At 35.9% G+C, this 19,101-nt stretch overlaps 1 protein-coding gene across 6 annotated transcripts in view; it reads left to right on the plus strand.

The window, feature by feature from the left end:
• LOC144973240 (long-chain-fatty-acid--CoA ligase 5-like) overlaps nucleotides 1-19,101 on the plus strand; it is a 91,907-nt gene that overhangs the window by 8,708 nt on the left and 64,098 nt on the right. For 2 of the 6 annotated variants that reach the window (XM_078915418.1, XM_078915417.1), the window contains 2 exons: nucleotides 4,564-4,669; nucleotides 14,861-14,998. In XM_078915418.1, the coding sequence (XP_078771544.1) occupies nucleotides 4,655-4,669; nucleotides 14,861-14,998 (153 nt within the window). In that variant the 5' untranslated portion in view covers nucleotides 4,564-4,654. Of the gene's footprint in view, nucleotides 1-4,563; nucleotides 4,670-7,456; nucleotides 7,574-9,751; nucleotides 10,577-14,860; nucleotides 14,999-19,101 lie in introns of those variants that run through there. The other 4 variants (XM_078915419.1, XM_078915438.1, XM_078915421.1 and 1 more) reach the window with 3 other exon arrangements.

Genomic DNA, 19,101 nt, shown 5'->3' on the forward strand with positions numbered 1-19,101 from the left:
GGGGGGCGGGGGGGGGGGGTTAAATTGTGATTATTTCATTTAAACACATACCTTCGGTAGTAATAGGGGTCTGGTTAATTGATATACGCACTGTTTGTAAACTGAAGAAGCCGTTATTGTGTAGCTCAGTGATGCGGTATTTCGTTTTGTCTCAAAACCCAAGCAGTGTTAAGCGTCGTCAATGGCCGGATAGGTGTCAGTGGTCGTTGAAAATGGGGTCTCGATATTTTGTTCTTGGTTTAGGCACTTTTTACACATTAACCTTTCGTCGCAGGCTTACATGCCTACCCGGTGTAGGTCAGGTAGTGACGCTGACGGATATAGTGAGAGTGTTAGTACTTAAATGGCGCTTAACAGGCGGCTGGTACAGTATGAAATGGGATTGTGATTCCATATTAGGAAATAAATTAATCGTTGTGAAACGCATTGATCTTGGTAAATCCATGGAAATGAGGATAATAAATGTTTAAATTATAAAGCGCCAAGAGTCTGGTGTTTCGGAGTTATAACGCAAAGTGTACTTGCTACTTGCCTACTTAGAATTAGAACTTACCCTTAAATTATCGATGCCTCCTTCATGGCTTAAAAAATAATAATACAGAAACGTTATTTTATGGATCCAGTTACCGGTGACAGCACAGGACTGTAAACATTTTGAATATCCATTAGTCAAATTGATATCTGATGACATTGAATGTAGTATAATTTATATGCTCATTCTTATTCTGGTTCAATTTGACTTTCTAATTATGTAACTCCATCTCGTATTTATCCATGGGTATCATTTGTACGATGTGGTTAGCGATAAGAAATAATAACACAAGAGTATTCTGATTTGACAAATAAAAACAATACACAAAATAGCTGGAAATACATTTTCAGCTTTTCATATGGCTATTTTGGATGTCCATCAACTAAAACGAAAAAGAAAAGAAAAAAAAATTAATAAACCTGTTAAGATCTGAACCATATACTTCGTTCCTCTGTTTCAGCATTGCAGAAGAGAGAAAGAGTTTCTGGTTTTGCTGATGTAATAGGGTTGTGACTAAATATGTTATAATTTTTAAATCTGAAGATGACGTCGTTACCATGGAGATAGCTTGCAATGCCTTAATTTGCGGTGTTGAAAAAAAAATGGTCTTGAATCCTGCTTAAAATTAAAGCCTACATTTTATGAATTGGGTTTAAATTTATTTTCTATTTTTTTAATTTTACGTGGTCCTTGTGATTTTCTTATTTTTATTTCTAAGATTTTAGTCCGGGATTTATCACATTTTTTATGGAACTGACAGGTTTTTGCTAACATTTGCATAAAAATTGCATGAGCGCCGTGTTTTATGTCATTGATTTAAATAAAGTCTCGATTGTTTTATAACCATTCTTTTTGAGATATTGTGTTATTGGTAGAAAAAAAAAATATCTAGAATGTGCATGGATCGTTATTTTCGCCTATTCTCACTAAGCATGCATTTTTGCATGGAGATTAAAGATTAGACCCCACTCACAAATATTATGACTTGGAATGGTATTTGGCACGCTCGTAAATCGAATGATGTAAAAGTTCCAATGCATGAGAATGGGGTTACATTCAGGTCTAGTCAGTAGAAATTTACACTGCTCAAGTCAGAACTTTTGTGGTCAAAATACCCTTAGACGTCGATAGATGATCGATAAATTTCTCAGGCTTGGGTATTCCCGTTCAGTTTTTCCTATTTATAACGGACCCATCCCGGAGAAAATGCCCGTGAAAGAAGTTCAATATTTCCCCTTTGAATTTGAAATTGCAAAACATTGGTTTCCGGCTGGCGAGAGAAGCAAGCCGCTTAACCGTTGATATTATTTTAACTTTCTTTCACGTTAGTCGGATTCCCTCAACAATTCCTTAGAATAACCTTACATTCCTTGCAATTGAAAAGGGAATATTTGGCCTTTCAGAAAATGTTGTTGTTGTTTTTTTTTTATTTCAGGGTGTTGTATTTTAAAAATCAATCGATTTTTTTTTTGTCAGCCAGATAATTTAAATACCTGGATGACAAGCATTGTTAGAGCTAATTAATTTCTAAGAGTTAAAATTAAAGACAGGCACCCCCTCCCCTCCTTTTTAAAAAACAAGACCAGTGTTTTTTTGCTGAGTGGTCGAGAAAAATGCGAGGATAATCATTAAGACTTGCGATCAGGATGTCTGAAACGGGTTTGAGTTTGAGAATCAGGTTCAGCCTTTTCATTGTGTCAAGACCGAGCCAACTAGTACCCAATCGTACTATTAGAATCTAAGTTATATAGCTGTTCTTGATCCAATGTTAGTTTCATCTCTTAGACCACGCGTTATCAATTTTTATGAATTTCAAAAAGTGCTTACCCGTGAAACAGATTGGATAGCCCCATTGCCTAATTTCTACCCAAGTTGGGTGTAAATAGTTTCTGAGCGGTGTCCATTGGTCGGATATTTGGTGACCATTGACCCATGAACCCGTGACCGGTGTTTGACTCGGGCTTATCAAAACTGGCCACTAGTTTCTTGATAAGTTTTCGAACAATGTGTCGATAGAGAGACGAAAACAGGTACCTAATTATTAACCTAACTGGCTATCGAATTGATAGATATATATAAGTACAAATTGTTATGTCATGCTTCACACGATGTTGAAGGGAGCTTCGACCACAATCACAGTCTGCTCAATGGGCGTGCTATTTTGTTATATTATGTATACCGACCGAAGTCGGCAAGACTAAATTGATGACCTTCGTGATCGGGTCCTAACGTATCCCGGGCGACGGTCATTGAGCCATCGATCCTGTTATGAATTATTTAATTATTAATTTATTTTATTTTGATTATATATCAAATTAATCCTTTACTTTTTAATTTATTTTATCTTACATAAATATCTCCGTATCCAATGCTCACATACGAACATTCCATTACGGTGTACAACGTTCAATTGTATTTCGTCACAAGCGATTTATCCGTCAGAGAACCTTGTAAGGAACCTGTTCTTCTAATTATACACTCAATTGTTTCCCTTTCCGAAGTCGTTGAAGTTAGTACAAGGGCCGCCGGATCTCGGCTTGTACATCCACTATTTTGCCTTAACCGGGCCCAACTCTTTGGGTGTTATTGATTGCATTCCCGACGCTATATGCATTGATTTACAGGGTGTTACATCAACCTTCTCCACGTTTCTGCTTCTACACAATATAGGAGTGTAGTACTCCCTCCCCTACGTAAAAACACTGTCAGAGCGGACGCCTCCAGAGGCACCTGATCCCGCTAGCTTTCTTGGAAGACTTGCTTTTCTCTGTCTTTCAGATAACACCAGAAGATGGACTTTCGGGAACTTAGGATTCGGGTCTTATAGTGGGAGTAATTTGAGCCACCTACCTTTGATTCGAATTATATTATCTCTGATAGTGATGTTATAAATCATGTGTCATATTAGCTTAATGTGTCTTTAAGCCTTACCTTCAGGTCAATGTCTCCAAACTGGAACCTTGGCGGCAGCAGCAGATGGTTTAAACTCGGCGGCAATGACATAGCTCCCATTCCATTCGCAATTCTGCTGCCTAGAAACTCTAAAATCTCGTCATTTTTAGGAGATAAAATTGGTAGTCGCCATAGACCAAATGCCGATGACGTCACGAATATATTATCCTCGGCTGTTTCCCTTGAGTCGAGTACAACTGTAACTCCCCATCGTTTTATTTACATTGGGAACTTCAACTATTGTGGCCGAATTAACACAAAATTTTCAAAATGCCGAAGAGTTGTGATGTCTATCAAATTTTAGAATGAAAGTATTATCTTTCTATTGGATTCTGTCCTTAAATAAATATATTGAAGGAAGCTCAATTTTGGAGCTTACAAAGAAACACAAAACAAACCAACAAACCAAAAAAAAAAAAAAGGAAAAGAGCCGTCCATTCATTTACGACCGCATATATCAATATTTCTTTGACATAATCAGTGACTTTTCGGTTTAGTGCTTAAGACTGGAACTGACATTCAGTTTAGGCATGATTTGAATTTAGGATTGCGACTGGAACTCAGCTTAGTATGAAAGCATGTCGCTCATATTATAGGAGTACGGTACACTACAGTTGTCTAATATTACTGAGTTGCTTACCTTACACCTTTAAGTGAATAGTGATGATAATGATGCTGATCATCATAATGTAAAGACAAGTTACGTCCCGCTCAGTCGAAGACTCCGCATATCTTAGTTATCAATGCATACTCAATGCTTGGCTTGGATAGTGCAACGGTTCAGCATTATCCTACTTATGTATCCTGTTCTTTATTCATATAGATAATGATTAAGCAAAAAGATACAAAACATTTGCCTTAAGATCTTATTTTCTCTGGTCCTTAAACATATTTTATCATGATATCTTTTTGTATTTAGTTTCATATTCTTTCTTTTTCTTCTTTTTTTTTTTCTCTTTTACTTTTCCTTTTTTAAAATTCTTTATTATTGTTTGGTTTACTTTATTTTATTTTTGTTTATTTTAGTTGACATGAAAGTTCTTTTATTCCTTTTTACTGTTCTCTGTCGTCATTTTCAGGTAGAGGATTTGCCTGATTGATTATCCCTGGATACGTAAGCTGATAATAAACAACACAAATTCCAATTATAGAATTTGTTTACTTTTCACAATGGATGTGGCCGATGTACGTATCCTGGTTGATTTTGTGTACTTTTAGAAGTCTGGCAATCAAGCCATAGATTGTGATTACTGTTCCAATGTAAATAAAGGAACATATTTTACCCTCGAATCCCACACTAACCTTCTAACAAAACAAAAATAAGTACAATAATCGAAGATTTCCCTATTCTAACAAGTTATACTGTTAAAGGGGCTTGTAATTATAATGTTTTTGGTTACCAGACTTGAAATAAAGTACACAAAACTGTTGATGCACTTTATGTCGTCTTGTTTGTTTGTTTGTTTTTTTTTTGTTGATGTTTGTTGATTTTTTTTTTTTTTGGGGGGGGGGGGTCATTAAAAAAGCATTGTTAGTACATCGAATGTGTTTTTGAAAAGCACACATACACGTAGACGAACAGACACACATTCGCTCACAAATGCACACACGCACACACTCATAAATGATGTGCTTTATCATTTTTTAGAGAATATAATTAATCAATTTCTTTCATATTAAAATAGATAAGTAAGGCATGAGTTTGGTGGAATTTTATATTGATCTGTACTGAAACTACTTGAAGTAATTTTGGAGGATTTAAAAAAAAATGTTTGTACTGCAAGTAATGATGGATTTCGGCCACCCCATCAACAAATAAATAATAAATAGAAGTGCAATATATCTTCGATTGTTCTTTAATAGGTGATCATGCATATCTCTGTTTACATTCAATTTCAAATAGAGACAGGAGTGTCTACATTCGTGGGGATTTATTATTTTTTTTTTTTTGGGGGGGGGGGGGGGGGGGGGGTTACCATTGGATTCCGTGTTTTTTTGGGGTTTTTTTTTTTTTTTTTGGGGGGGGGGGGGGTCTTTTTTTGTTGTTGCAAGTCTATGGTGTCTATACAACAATAGTTTATTTGAGATTTGTTCTCTCTTGTATTTAGCATTCAAAGTCAATTTATTTGTTCTGATTGTCGATGTTGAGTTATGCGTTGTTTTGGATAATGCATTTAATCTTTTATTTATTGCTTTGTTTACTATTTTTCTTTGTTTTTGCAATAGCTGGACAGCTTGAAGTGACTTAATTAATTTGTTTTGTTTATATTTGGGTAAATGAGTGACAGATGACAGGTTGCTTAAGACATAGATCGCTTAACACAAATCTGTAATGATCGTCATACTTCACTGTTTTAATAGTAGTAGTAGTAGTAGTAGTAGTAGCAGTAGCAGTAGCAGCAGCAGTAGTAGCAGTAGCATCAGCAGCAATAACAGGAATACGAATTGGTTCAGTAACCAGAAAATAAGTATAAATAAAGTATAAATATAAATAATTTATAAACATAAATTTCGTCATTGGTTCAGTTTGTCATAGTCATATTCTATGTATTAATATTGATTGAATTATATGGGGTGACTTACCATTGGATTCCGTGTTGTTTTTTTTCTTTTCTTTTTTTTTGGGGGGAGGGGGGGGGGGGTGGTTTGCAAGTCTATGGTGTCTATACAACAATAGTTTATTTGAGATTTATTCTCTCTTGTATTGAGCATTCCAAAGTCAATTTATTTGTTCTGGTTATCGATGTTGAGTTATGCGTTGTTTAGGATAATGCATTTAATCTTTTATTTATTGCTTTGTTTACTTTTTTGTTTGTTTTTGCAATAGCTGGACAGCTTGCAGTGACCTAATTAATTTTTTTTGGTTTATATTTGGGTAAATGAGTTACAGAGGACAGGTTGCTTAAGACATAGATCGCTTAACACACACACACACACACACACACAGACACACATATATATATATATAGATATATATATATATATATAGATATATATATATAATATATATATATATATGTGTGTGGGGGGGGGGGGATATTTCGAATGTTGTCTTTATTCATTTCTAATTTTAATGTTTAAAGATACTAAATAAAATTTCTCAATGGAATTTTTTCTTCTGTAGGAACTAGCTAGATAAATCTGGAAAAAAAGTTTAATGGAGCATCTTCGTGCATACAAAACTGAAGATTATAAATTCCTCTTTTAAATCAAGATATCTAATTGTGTAGCTAAAGTTGTTTTTTTTTTCAGTTCGATAACTAGCTTGCTTCTTCTCTGCGCTCTTTCATAAAAAAAAAATTACTATTACGCCAACAGAAAAAAAAATATGTTCAACGTGCATCTTGTACTTTATGATAATTCTGAAGCGTCATAAGCTGTGTGAGGAGGAGGAGCTAAAATTCTTGCCCAGGACTCGATCCTCCTGATCGAAGCACAATGACAATGTCGTATCCGATCGGCCATCTCTCTCTCTCTCTCTCTCTCTCTCTCTCTCTCTCATCTCTTCTCTCTCCTCTCTCTCTCTTCTCTCTCTCTCTCTCTCTCTCTCTCTCTCTCTCTCTCTCTCTCTCTCGCTCTCTCCGGCCTTATTGTTGTTAGTGAACTACTTCTTGCATAGAAAGCGTCTGTAATAATAACTCACATATAGACACGTACAAACAAACACACACACACGTACACACACACACATACACACACACACACACACACACACACACGATTATTACCTTCAATTAATATCGCCAAGAGTAAGGACACGAAGTGTATTAATTATTATCATCACATCATCTTAATTTTGAACCTTGTACCTCTTATGGGGTATCTTGTCGCCTGTGATCTCATAGCAATAAACCCTTCCGTAAACGCTCTTCTCTACTTTGTTCCGCAGCTCTCAGTGCATTAGATGCCTTCAGTTCACATACATGCTATAATAGAATGAATAAAGATAACGTCACTAAGCTCTTTTTCGTTGTTTTTAGACTGGGTGATTCATTCTCGCAGTGTTCTATCTATCAATAGACTAAAAACGTTTAAGGTTTCGCATAGTTTTGTGTGTTGGTATGTTTAATCTGTCGTCGGGTAGAAGTTGTGAGTACATTTTACTTAAACGCAAACCATCAACAGGCGTTTTGTAATTTTATTGCTGATAATGAAATGCCCAAGCTAAAACAGATTAATCAACCGTCTATTATGAGATGTCACTTTGGCCAACCTGTTTTTGTTTTGTTTTTTGTTTGTTTGATTTTTTAATTTTTAATTAATTTATTTATTTTTTTATTTTTTTTTTTTTTTTGCGATCTCAGAAATAGCTACTTACGCTGACGTGTATTTTGACTCCAAATTCTGAAGAAGATATCGTAAGTAGTACATGATCAGATGAGTGAAGTCGACCAATTACTTTTAATTTAAATGAGTTTGCTATGAATCATCATTTTGATTAAATCTACAAAATGAGGCAATGCCCTTCACCTCTTAAAGCCGGTTGATCAAGCATGATCTTTTATTGTGTAACATGCTTTCTGGGCGTCGCCATCTCATCGGCACATTGTAAGAAGAAACATTGGGTGGCAGCAAGAACACTGCGGTCTAGGGCCTAACGGCAATCACTCACTGTATGATGGAGGCCAGCGGCGTCACCCACTTGTTGACGTTGTGATAAAGGCCAGAAGATCTGGTTGAACTCTGCATTGTGATGCAACTGTCGGGCGTTTTCCATGCGGTTCATGAGTGTTGATTTTTAAAATATTTATTTTTTTAGATTGACTAGATCATCAATTGACTAGATCATCAGGATATTATTATAACGAAACTACCAGAAGCTGCTGCTGCTTCTAATGTGTACAACGTCGGAACTTAATTTACTGAACAATGTTGTACTTTGATGTAAAATTATTGATGGTTCCTCTGTGACCTCTTGTTTCTCTGCCAGTCAAGCTATGATGGATGCCTTTTCAAAGCTATTAATTGTCTGAGTATGAGCCTTCAGTTCTTTAATCAATAGACGGTGCATACAGTTTTTGAAATTCACGTCATTTATCGTCCAGTTTACTAAAAGTAGTCGAATAAAGATTTAAGTTGTTTTATTTTTGACTCGAAAATGTAAAATAAAGTATACTTTGATCCTGAAATCAACCGCTGACCGTGAACCGAAGACCCGTATCCACCTTAAGTGCTTGCCTGTCACATGGAGTAAACAGCCACAGATCATGAACATCACTCACAATTTTAACACAGATTATTGAAAAAAAAATGCATCGTGTCGTCAGGTTTTGTGATGCAGTTCCTTTATCAGTGGGTCAAAATACTGTGAGAATTACTCACTGACTGGGCCTGACCTATTTGTGTGTTTGACATACAGTGTGTTTTTTTTTGGGTTTTTTTTGGCGGGGGGGGGGGGGCTATTAGGTTTCATCAAACGGGTTTTTGCCATAGATGCAGAATTCATTTAAGTTTTGATTGATATAAGTTTTAACACCGAGTTAACGATGGCATGAGTAGAAAAGGGCCAATTTTAAATAGATCGTATTTTACAGTGTGTTTATTTTTAATCATTGACACGTTTCAGGTTTGAATACTGTAAGAACATCTGCGACGACATCAATTTGGTTTTCAACATATTAATTCAAATTTATTAAAGTTTTTTCTGATATCTTACTTGTGATCGTGTGTTTGCGCCGACAAGCCGTGAGCGTCTCTCCAGTTCGTCCCACGTCTTGTGCCACAGAGCGAACGGCTTCTTTTATTTTTGTCTTCAGTTGAAGTCATACACAAAAGAATTTTACAGTGCCAAGACAATGTTCCAAGTTGATATGCTTAGATTGACATGTTAAATGATATTTACTTTTGAGAATCATGTCGGACAAAGCCAAAATAAATTACGATTTATGTCAAAATTACCCCTTTCTGCCGGTGACGTCATAGCTAAGCTACCAAAGGGCGCACAATGTTAAAACTTATATCAATTGAATCTTGAATAAACTCTACACATGTGACACCCCCCCCCCCCCTACCGAAAAAAAAAAACATTTGATGAAATCTTACATATCTAGCTCTCGAGTTATTCAAACCTGAAATGTGTCATTTTTTTTTTTTTAAATCCAAAAGCACTGTATACATAGGGTATCTCAGACCTTTTCATACAGGAAATAAATAGTCAAAGGGACGGAAAGGGGTAAATGACAGGAAATATTCTGAATGGTTAATGCTTAGTAACGGGAGAACCGTCAATTGATGATCGTACCACGAACTTGGACCTGCAACTTCTGTAGATTGCTTATGTAGGACGGACTTGATCTACGCTGCCTCTATAATAATAATATGGATAGATAATTTATAAAATATTTTTTGATTGAAAAGCACCGGCAGCAACGCCTGGAAGACAATTTGCTCAAGTTGGATAAAGTGTACAAGGGGTTTCTGTACTGTTAATTTTATCGTATCACCCTGTTGACTATGTTAACTTTATCGTATCACCCTATAGTAACCGGTAGTCGGAACGTTTGATTCATGTTGCAACTGCTGTGTTTGGATAGACTGCATTTAGGATATAGAGATTATCCACCCGTTTTGTAGTTCTGACCTGGCTGACATTGACATTTATCATCGCCATTTGATTTTGTACCGAGCGAAGTATTATAATGGAGTGTGTTGGATGTTAGCTATGCTGATTCAGAATACTTTTTGTATTTGGTTTTGTGACGTCGTAGTGTACAAATAGAAAGAAATCGATCCAGTCGAATTACATTATCCCTTGAACGTTACCGTCACGTTTCGATAACACATTTTTAAAAAACCCTTAATATAATGTTGATAGTATTGCTCTGCTAGGGTTTCGGAAAAGTATTTTGTCTTTTTAATGTTGACTTGATAGTTGGTGAGTTGTCTGATGTTTACTCGACGTGGACACGGACAAATTTGGACTCAGTGAGTGGAGTTGCTTGATATGAACTTACGTTTTGTGAGTTAAAACAGTTCATCACAGTTTGAAGTGGCGAGTAGCTTTGTGTTCGTGATCTTGACTTTGAACTTCAATTTTACCATTCAGATATTGTGGAATATTGTTTGGGGGTATCTAGACTTGCCCAGAAAATGGTAAGAAAACATTTTAGTTAAGAATTGCTTCGTGATTTTTAATTCTCTATTAATATATTATTTTGCTCTCTCTCTCTCTCTCTCTCTCTCTCTCTCTCTCTCTCTCTCTCTCTCTCTCTCCCTCTCTCTCTCTCTCTCTCTCTCTCTCTCTCTCTCTCTCTCTCTCTCTCTATCTATCTATCTATCTCTCTCTCTGTCACTCACTTTCTCTCTCTCTCTCTCCCTCTCTCCCTCTCTCTTTCTCTCACCCACTCACTTAACCTCCTTGTCTATCTGACTCCCTCCTCCCTCTCTTTCTCTCATCCTTTTGTCTTCTTCTTTTCTCTTCCTCTTCTTCGCTCTCTCTTTCTTTCTCGCATCATTTTTCCTCTCCCTGTCTCTGTCATCCTCTCTCTCTCTCTCTCTCTCTCTCTCTCTATCTCTCTCTCAGACAAAATACATTTGTACTTTGTACGTGTGTGTAAAGCATTTACAAGCAATTCTTTTGCTGTGTACATGCAGCTAAGTATTTTTACGATTCCATATAATTTACTTCCTATTTCTATGACATCCTTCTGTGACATTCGATCGATGAGCATTTGATCAATTCACCCCCACCTTTTATTTTCTCCAAATGCATTGCACACTCTCTTGCGCGCACGCACGCACACACACACACACACACACACACACACACACACACACACACACACACAAAATCGACGTATTCCATCCTCCCAAAGTGAGGGTCACTCTGTAACACGAGCATGTCATGGTCGCTCTTCGTGTCGTCAACGATGAAGAAAAACGTACATTTAAATTTTTGTTTTAATGTTATATTTCATATCTCATTTCTAAGTGAAAAGTGGTGAGTTGGGCTGTGAGCTGTAAATAATTTGAACGAGAAACGAACATTGCATTAAAAATAATTAAATTATATTTTTAAAATGTAAGTATGCGTGTGTGTGTGTGTGTGTGTGTGTGTGTGTGTGTGTCTGTATAAGTTTGCGATATAAAAATATTTATAAAGTGCTAGCTAATTATCTCACGCCTGTTGATAAAATCATCATGATTTTGACCTTTACGTTCAAATTTGACATAGCCAGAAAAATAACCTTGAAGTGTCGTCATAGTAATTTTAATACCAATCCAATTTTTTTCGCCAGTTTAGTCTGACACGGTTAATGTGGCATCATATTCGCCATGTTTAGACGTAAAAGTGACATTCATTTATGTTTCTTTTTCTGTATTATACTAATAAATACTAAACGCTTTGTCGACAACGCCACTTGAAATTATAAAGTATGTCCAGTGGTGAAAAGAAAACTGCGTGTTGGAGAGAATGACGCATAATTTGCGTCACTCCAGGTAAGATTGGAGAGACACAAATCCTAGTGAAGGCTTCTCCAAGTCTGTTTTGGACGATCCCGTTTGTGCCAGATTTAAAAGACCCAGCTCACCGGTCACGGTTGGTTTGGGGGGGGGGGGGGCATAAAAATATAAACTAGAGTATTTTTGCTTGTGAGGTGTTTTTATCTATCTACTGAGCCATCGGGGTCTGCCAGAATGACGCCGTTACTGTTAAATTGTTGATGTGATTCACATGTCGACATTCTATCTTCCTCTTTTCATTAATGAGCATGGCCCATGGTATCTTTGTCGGTGCTAATCTTTAACTAGATAATAATATCAAGAAATTGATAAAAGATTATATCAGTTCTTTAGGTGCATTTTAGAATACGCCTAAGGTGGTTCAATGTATCGGCAACAGATATCTATGCTTTCATAGTAAGCCATGACCGTAGCAATCGCTCTTTTAAAAATTTCAACGGGGAGACATATAATATAATCTATTTTTTTTTTTTTCATTTGATGTTAACTTTTATCAACATTGGAAAATTTACCTTTAAAAGGTACAGTGTCAAAACAATGTTCCATGTTGTTATGTTTAGATTGACATGTTAAATAAAATAGCAGATATTACAGGAAAAAAAAAACAACAACAAAACAACAAACACACCACCTCCCCCCCCCCCCCCCAAAAAAAAAAAAAAAATAAATAAAAAATAAAAAATAAAAAACAAAACAAAACAAAACAACAAAAAAGAAACAAAAAAGACAAAAACAAAATAACACTATTCGCTGGATTCTTTTACGTTCTTAGGAGAATCCCAAAAACGTTTTCAGAATCTGAACGTCCCAAAACCCGATGCTCATGGGAGGTAACGACTTATTATATTAGATAAGATTCAGTCATCCAGCTTTAGCTTGCCTTACTTTTTGCAGATCATGCTGAAAGTCGGCGTGCTAGAATCCAGCGAGAACTGGACAGTAATAAATCACATTTATTGTGTTGTGGAATTTGAAGAGCTGGTTGGGTGGGGTTCCTGACCTCCCATAGTTGGCAGGGGGGGGGGGGTACATACTGTATCTTCTATCCCCTTATATCTGTTTTCCAACATTTTTTCTGTCTTTGTCTTGGAATGAGATTATTTGGTTTTGTCCTGGTCCTGGCCGGAGTCCTGGCTGAGAGGGAAACAGTCAAATGCATAGTTATTGTTTTGGGAGATGATATTTTTTCCTTGTAAATCATCTCTCTGTTATGTATTATTAGATTTGCTATTTTGAATGTATAATGTAAGCATTTGAGTGTATTCCTCTTTGTTGGATTTTGTGCCACCTTATTGAAATAACAACATACTTATTGATATTGCGCTTAGTCTTTTCCTTTTTAATTCTTCGAAGGATACATGTTTTTTAAAATAAAAACGTATTTCTCCCCCCTCCCCCCTCCCTACTCTCATTTCTCTCTTGTTTCATATATATATATATATATATATATATTATATATATTATAAAAATATATATATATATATATATATATATATATACTAGTAAAAAGCCCGCCCTTTCGCGGGGAAAGAATTATTTTCATTCGATATTTCCAGAATCATTTACTTGATTAGCTTGATTACGATTAGATGCACATTTTAATCGATGTGCTTGTTCGTCGCTGCCATGCTTTATTCGGCATGATTTTAGTTTATCAGTCAGTAGATATCAATATCAATAAGTCGCAAGTGGGAGTGCTTTGCACTACCTTCAATACTTCACAAATTAAAATGGCGGCCGAGAATCAAAACAATGGTCAAATTAGGAAATTTTAAACTTTCACAAATCTATCAAGGTTTGTGCTAGAGTTTTTAAAACGCTTTTATATGATGACAAATTGAATAAATAAACGCCTGACAAAAGATCAACGGTGAAAATGCAAATTGAATGAATACTGGGGATGTAGGAGCTTTCGGAATGTCTCCCCTTTACTTATGTGAGGTCAAATGAAAATCTGAAGCGGACGCGAAAAATATCAAGTCCCCGAATCTGTCTACATTTGGTTTGTTCGGGCTAGAAGCTAGACAGAACCAATTGACAGTTTGCCGAAGCGTTTAACTAAATATTTCCCAGGGCAATAATTATCACATCGATGGCATAAAAACGACAATAATATCAGCAGTAATATTAGTTGATGTTGTTAATCGGTGAAACTTGTTTAAAATTTCTGTAAATCCGAATACCGTCATGTGATCAAGTGAATTATATCACTATGAATGCCACGATTTGCTGAAAAATGCCAATCTGACAATTCGTAGCAAACACCCCCCCCCCCCCCCCTTGCTCAGGAATTTCTCTACTTGATGGACACCCCCCCCCCCCCCCTTTTTTTTTTTCTTCCACGCAACCACATTCCAAAACACACACACACATGTATACACCACACACACACACACACACACACACATACACACACACGCACACACCTAAACATACACGCAATGAGAACACACTACTACATAACAACACTGATCACTGCTAAATCAACACAACGGAAGTAAGGACTCTACTGGACAGATAGAGTTGAGGGCGTGGCCATGAGATGTTAGTGTCTTCGGTAAATTTTTCATGATATCTGTTTGACTTAACGAACTTTCAAACTGACTTTAAATTATGAAAGGAAATCAAGTTATCTGTTTATCTATCTGTAAAAAATACATTTCTATTTTTCAAATCTTTCAGTAGAGGTGTGCGCCGTATCAATTTTTTTATTGACTCAAATAAGCACAATGTTCTCCACAATGCTATATTTTTTAAAGAAAGGATATATATATATATATATATATATATATATATATATATATATATATATATATATATATATATATATATATATATATGATTATTTTTATTTATCTTCTTCTCTATCTTAACTCTTTTTTTTAAAACTTTATTTTTTTCTTTTCCCACTAGCCGACGACAATGGACTACATCAAGCTAGCAGGAGCCGGGGTTGTGACCATGGGAGCGGCCACAGCCTATTACCTCTTGCAGGGCCCAGAAGCTCCCGATTTTCCAATGGATCTCGAGCAGCAGACGGTGCTCATGAATGTAAGTTGCTTGCACAAATTTAGTCTCTCTCTCTCTCTCTCTCTCTCTCTCTCTCTCTCTCTCTCTCTCTCTCTCTCTCTCTCCTCTCTCTCTCTCTCTCTCTCTCTTTGTCTCTCTCTCTCTCATACACACAAACACACACACTTTTCTATCTATACATCTATCTGTCTGTCTCTCCTTTTCTCTGCCTCTGTTGGACTATTCCCCCTCTGCCTCTGTTGGACTCTTCCTCCTTCCCCCCCCCCCCACCGCCCCTCCAATCTCTCTCTCTCTCTCTGTCTCTCTCTCTCTCTCTCTCTCTCTCTCTCTCTCTCTCTCTCTCTCTCTCTCTCTCTCTCTCTCTCTCTCTCTCTCCCTCTCTCTCTATCCCTCTCTCTATCTCTCTCGCTCTCTATCTCAACAAAACAAAAAACATCAAAAGTGTTTTTATATATTCTTTTACAAGAGAAACTAGACAGTTTTATTCCATATATTTATATATGTTTTATACATATATTTGAAAACTAGACATAACCTAGTTTTTCTTTTGGTGAATGATTTCTTGAATTTGTGTTAACTGTTGAAACGTTGCATATGTTTAAAACCAATCATTAAAAATCGATTTTGCGAAATCGAGCACAAAATTGAAATCAGCACATGTGACGCACTTCAGGGTTTTGTATGTCCATTGTTCTTAGAATTGATCAATGCCACAACTCTTTGCCTCATTGATGATGTTAGCTGATTGACCGTTTCTGCTGGTAAATCACCAAATTGTATCTTAGTCTTTCGAATAATTCATCGAATTTTATACAACTTTCTTGTCTTGTTCTTCATTTTTTTTGTTTTTTTTTTTTTTTGTTAGCTACCTCTCATAAAATCTCTCGTGTTATGTTCAGTAGGATTCATGTCAGGTGACACAACTGGCCACTGGTTCATCAACCTTACATTTGAATCATCGTTTAGGAATGCAGATATTTGTCCAGTCTATGTGCCAAGGCGTTATCAAACTGGAATATCACCAATTGATTATTCTTGTTCCGAATAACGACCATTGGTTCAAGAATGTCACTGATGTATAGGTCTGGGTTGAGTCATTGGTTGATACGTATTAGCTCAATTTTTCTACGACCAATTATCACTTTCCACACCATTACAGATCCATATGTTCGATTAAAAAACAAAACAAACTTCAATGATGGTTTGGTCATTTAAACGTTCACCTCGACTTTGATAGTACGAACTTCGTTCCCCTCTGGGATTAACTTCAAAAAAGTGATTCGTTTGTAAACAAAATGCCGTCCCACATATTCTGATCTCAGTCCTGGAGTTCATGTGCTCATCTCATCTCCGTCGAGCAACTCTGTGCAAAGTAGTCATCTTTTGTGAATTTCGGGCTTGTGACATTTCAAACCACGCGCACTACGTTCACTGAGCGTAAACTTTAGTGCGACAACAGCTACTTAGCAACGCTTATGTGAAATAAATATCTGAACTATTGTTGGTGCACATTTATAACATGTAACTTTTGTACCGACCTGTTTAGCGGTCCGCATCTGCTCCTCACTTGTGTGTCAATATAGGCATGCGATATATCAACAGAAAGGAAAAAAAAATGTCTACTTTTTAAAGATATATACCAAGTACCAATATGTTTTTCTCTTATGTGAGATAAGAGCAAATTTAAACTGTCTAGTTTCTTTTGTAAATGATTAAGACTAAGACTTTTAATTATAAAAAATATAAAAGGATAGACACATAATTTTATATTATATTATATAATTATATATAATTTATATATATATATATATATATATATATGCAAATTATGTCAAATTAAAAAACAAGCCAGCCGATTGTTAAAGAGCCTATACACGAGGACAAAGAGCTTTATATTTATTTGATTGGTATTGGTTTCTAAAACACATGTGTCATGGTCTGACTCGCCCTTTTGCATGCATTAAATTAATTTGCCACGGGCCCAACTTCAAATATATATTTTTTTCATTTAAATGATAGATGAGTCAAAGAGTCGTGCGCTATACCGGTCAACCGTTAATCCAAATAATCCTTTTATAAAAATTAGTTTTATATCGGTTGCTTCCCTTTGATCCACGTTACCTTGTTATTAGTATAATAATAATAATAATAATAATAATAATAATAATAATAATAATAATAATAATAATAATAATAATAATAATAATAATAATAATAATAATGCAATGGGTTCCACACCCTAATGATGATGAAAATGTCCTAAGGCTGAAACTTGCATCCAATCAATATGACCTTTATATATATATATGCTATCCGACAAACACGATTTTTATTGACAACAATAAATTATTTCCACAAAGAGTATTTGGCTTCTACTAAGGACATAGCGACTGCTCCTTCTCCTCCCCCCCCCCCCCCCCCCCCCACACACACACACAAGGACTTATGAATGTACTGTTAGCCATTGCCCTCATGTAAAACCATTGTGAAGAAGGCTTTAACGATCAGGACTTCCGCAGAAGCTTTTATTTATTTATTTATTTATTTATTTATTTATTTATTTATTTATGATTTCGTGATTTTTTTTCTCTCTCTTTGTTTCTTTGTGACCACTACTTGTTCCATGATATTTGAGCGTTTCTTGCCCTTGGCATGATTGTATGAAATGCCTTTTCTGACGCCATAATCTGGTACTATTTTTATATTCATTGTTTTAAATGTCCTTATGAGAGATCATACTGTTTTTTACGGTATGTATCTAGGTATTTGTTTTGTTTCTATGGTTTTTAAGATTAAGTTCCTGTTATCTCGAGATCTCATCGTCTAAATTATACCTTCTCATTTCAGTTTTAGAGTGTTTAAGGACAAACAGGATTCGGCGCTTGTTTAAAAATAATGTTATAATTGACTTCAATTGCTTTGCGTGGTTGTTTAATCAAATAAATCTCGTGCTTAAGTTCATGACTCAACACAATAGACACACTTGTCTCTGAAATTATAATATACAAGATCTGGCTCGATGTATAAAGATAATAATGATTTGAACTATAAGACTTAGGTATAAAACATAGGTTCCTTTCTTATTTATTGCTTGTAGTATCGCGGTTGTGGTTAAAATCAAAATTCAATGACTGTAATATTCTGCATAATCATCTCCTAGCGCGCCTCCCCTGCTCTTCATTGATGCGAAAACAAAATATTTACATATGTATATAAGTATAACGGGTTTCCTCTGTTTTACCTTGCTCAATGCGTGTCACATTTTTTGTTTCTCTCAGCGAGACATCCACGTTTTAATTTCACACAGTACCCGATAGGTGACCACAAGGGCCTGAGTCGAGTTGGTTAATGTTTATAAGGACAACTGGGTGGGCCTCTGGGTGGGGTTCCCGACCTCCTATAGTGGTCAGGCAGGTACTTGTTCTGTCTTCTATCCCCCTGTATCTGTTTTCCAATTGCTTTCTGTCTTTGTCTTGGAATGAGAATATTTAGTTTTGTTCTGACCCTGGCCGAAGTCCTTGGCTGGGAGGGAAACAGTCGAATGTATAGTTATAGTTTTGGGAGATTTTTTTTCCTAGTAAACCATCTCTATGTTATGTACTTTAACATATGATTTGTAAACATTTGAATGTATTCCTCTTAGTAGGATCTTGTGCTGGTGTCTGGGTGAGACTTTTAGGTAATCTCAAACTTGCTAGGTACACTTGTAATCTTGTAATCTATATCTGTTCCATATTTGAACCATTTCCCCTATGTCTTCCTTTTTTTTGGTACATTTAGAATGTTTTTACTATCCAATTTTCTTCCTTTTTACTGGCGTTGATATGACCTAAATGTGTTGCAAGCGCCGTAAACCGTTAACCCCCCCCCCCCCAAAAAAAAAAAAATAAATAAAAAAAAAATAAATTAAAAAATGGGCGGGCCTCGGTCGTGCTCGTCTGGCTTTGCCTAATTTGATACGAGTCTATTTTGCATTACGTCCCACACATAGTCATGAGTCTGATTTAATGGTTTTTCCCGAATAACTTTTGTGACCGATGAAATGAAAGGACAATGACCACCCAAAAACTACATCATTAATAATGTTTTATGCAAGCATTATGACTAACCATGTTATTTGTCAT

This window comes from Berghia stephanieae, chromosome 5 (assembly GCF_034508935.2).
Source record: "Berghia stephanieae isolate SIO BIC M18660-M18661 chromosome 5, UCSD_Bste_1.3, whole genome shotgun sequence".
Taxonomy (NCBI): domain Eukaryota; kingdom Metazoa; phylum Mollusca; class Gastropoda; order Nudibranchia; family Aeolidiidae; genus Berghia; species Berghia stephanieae.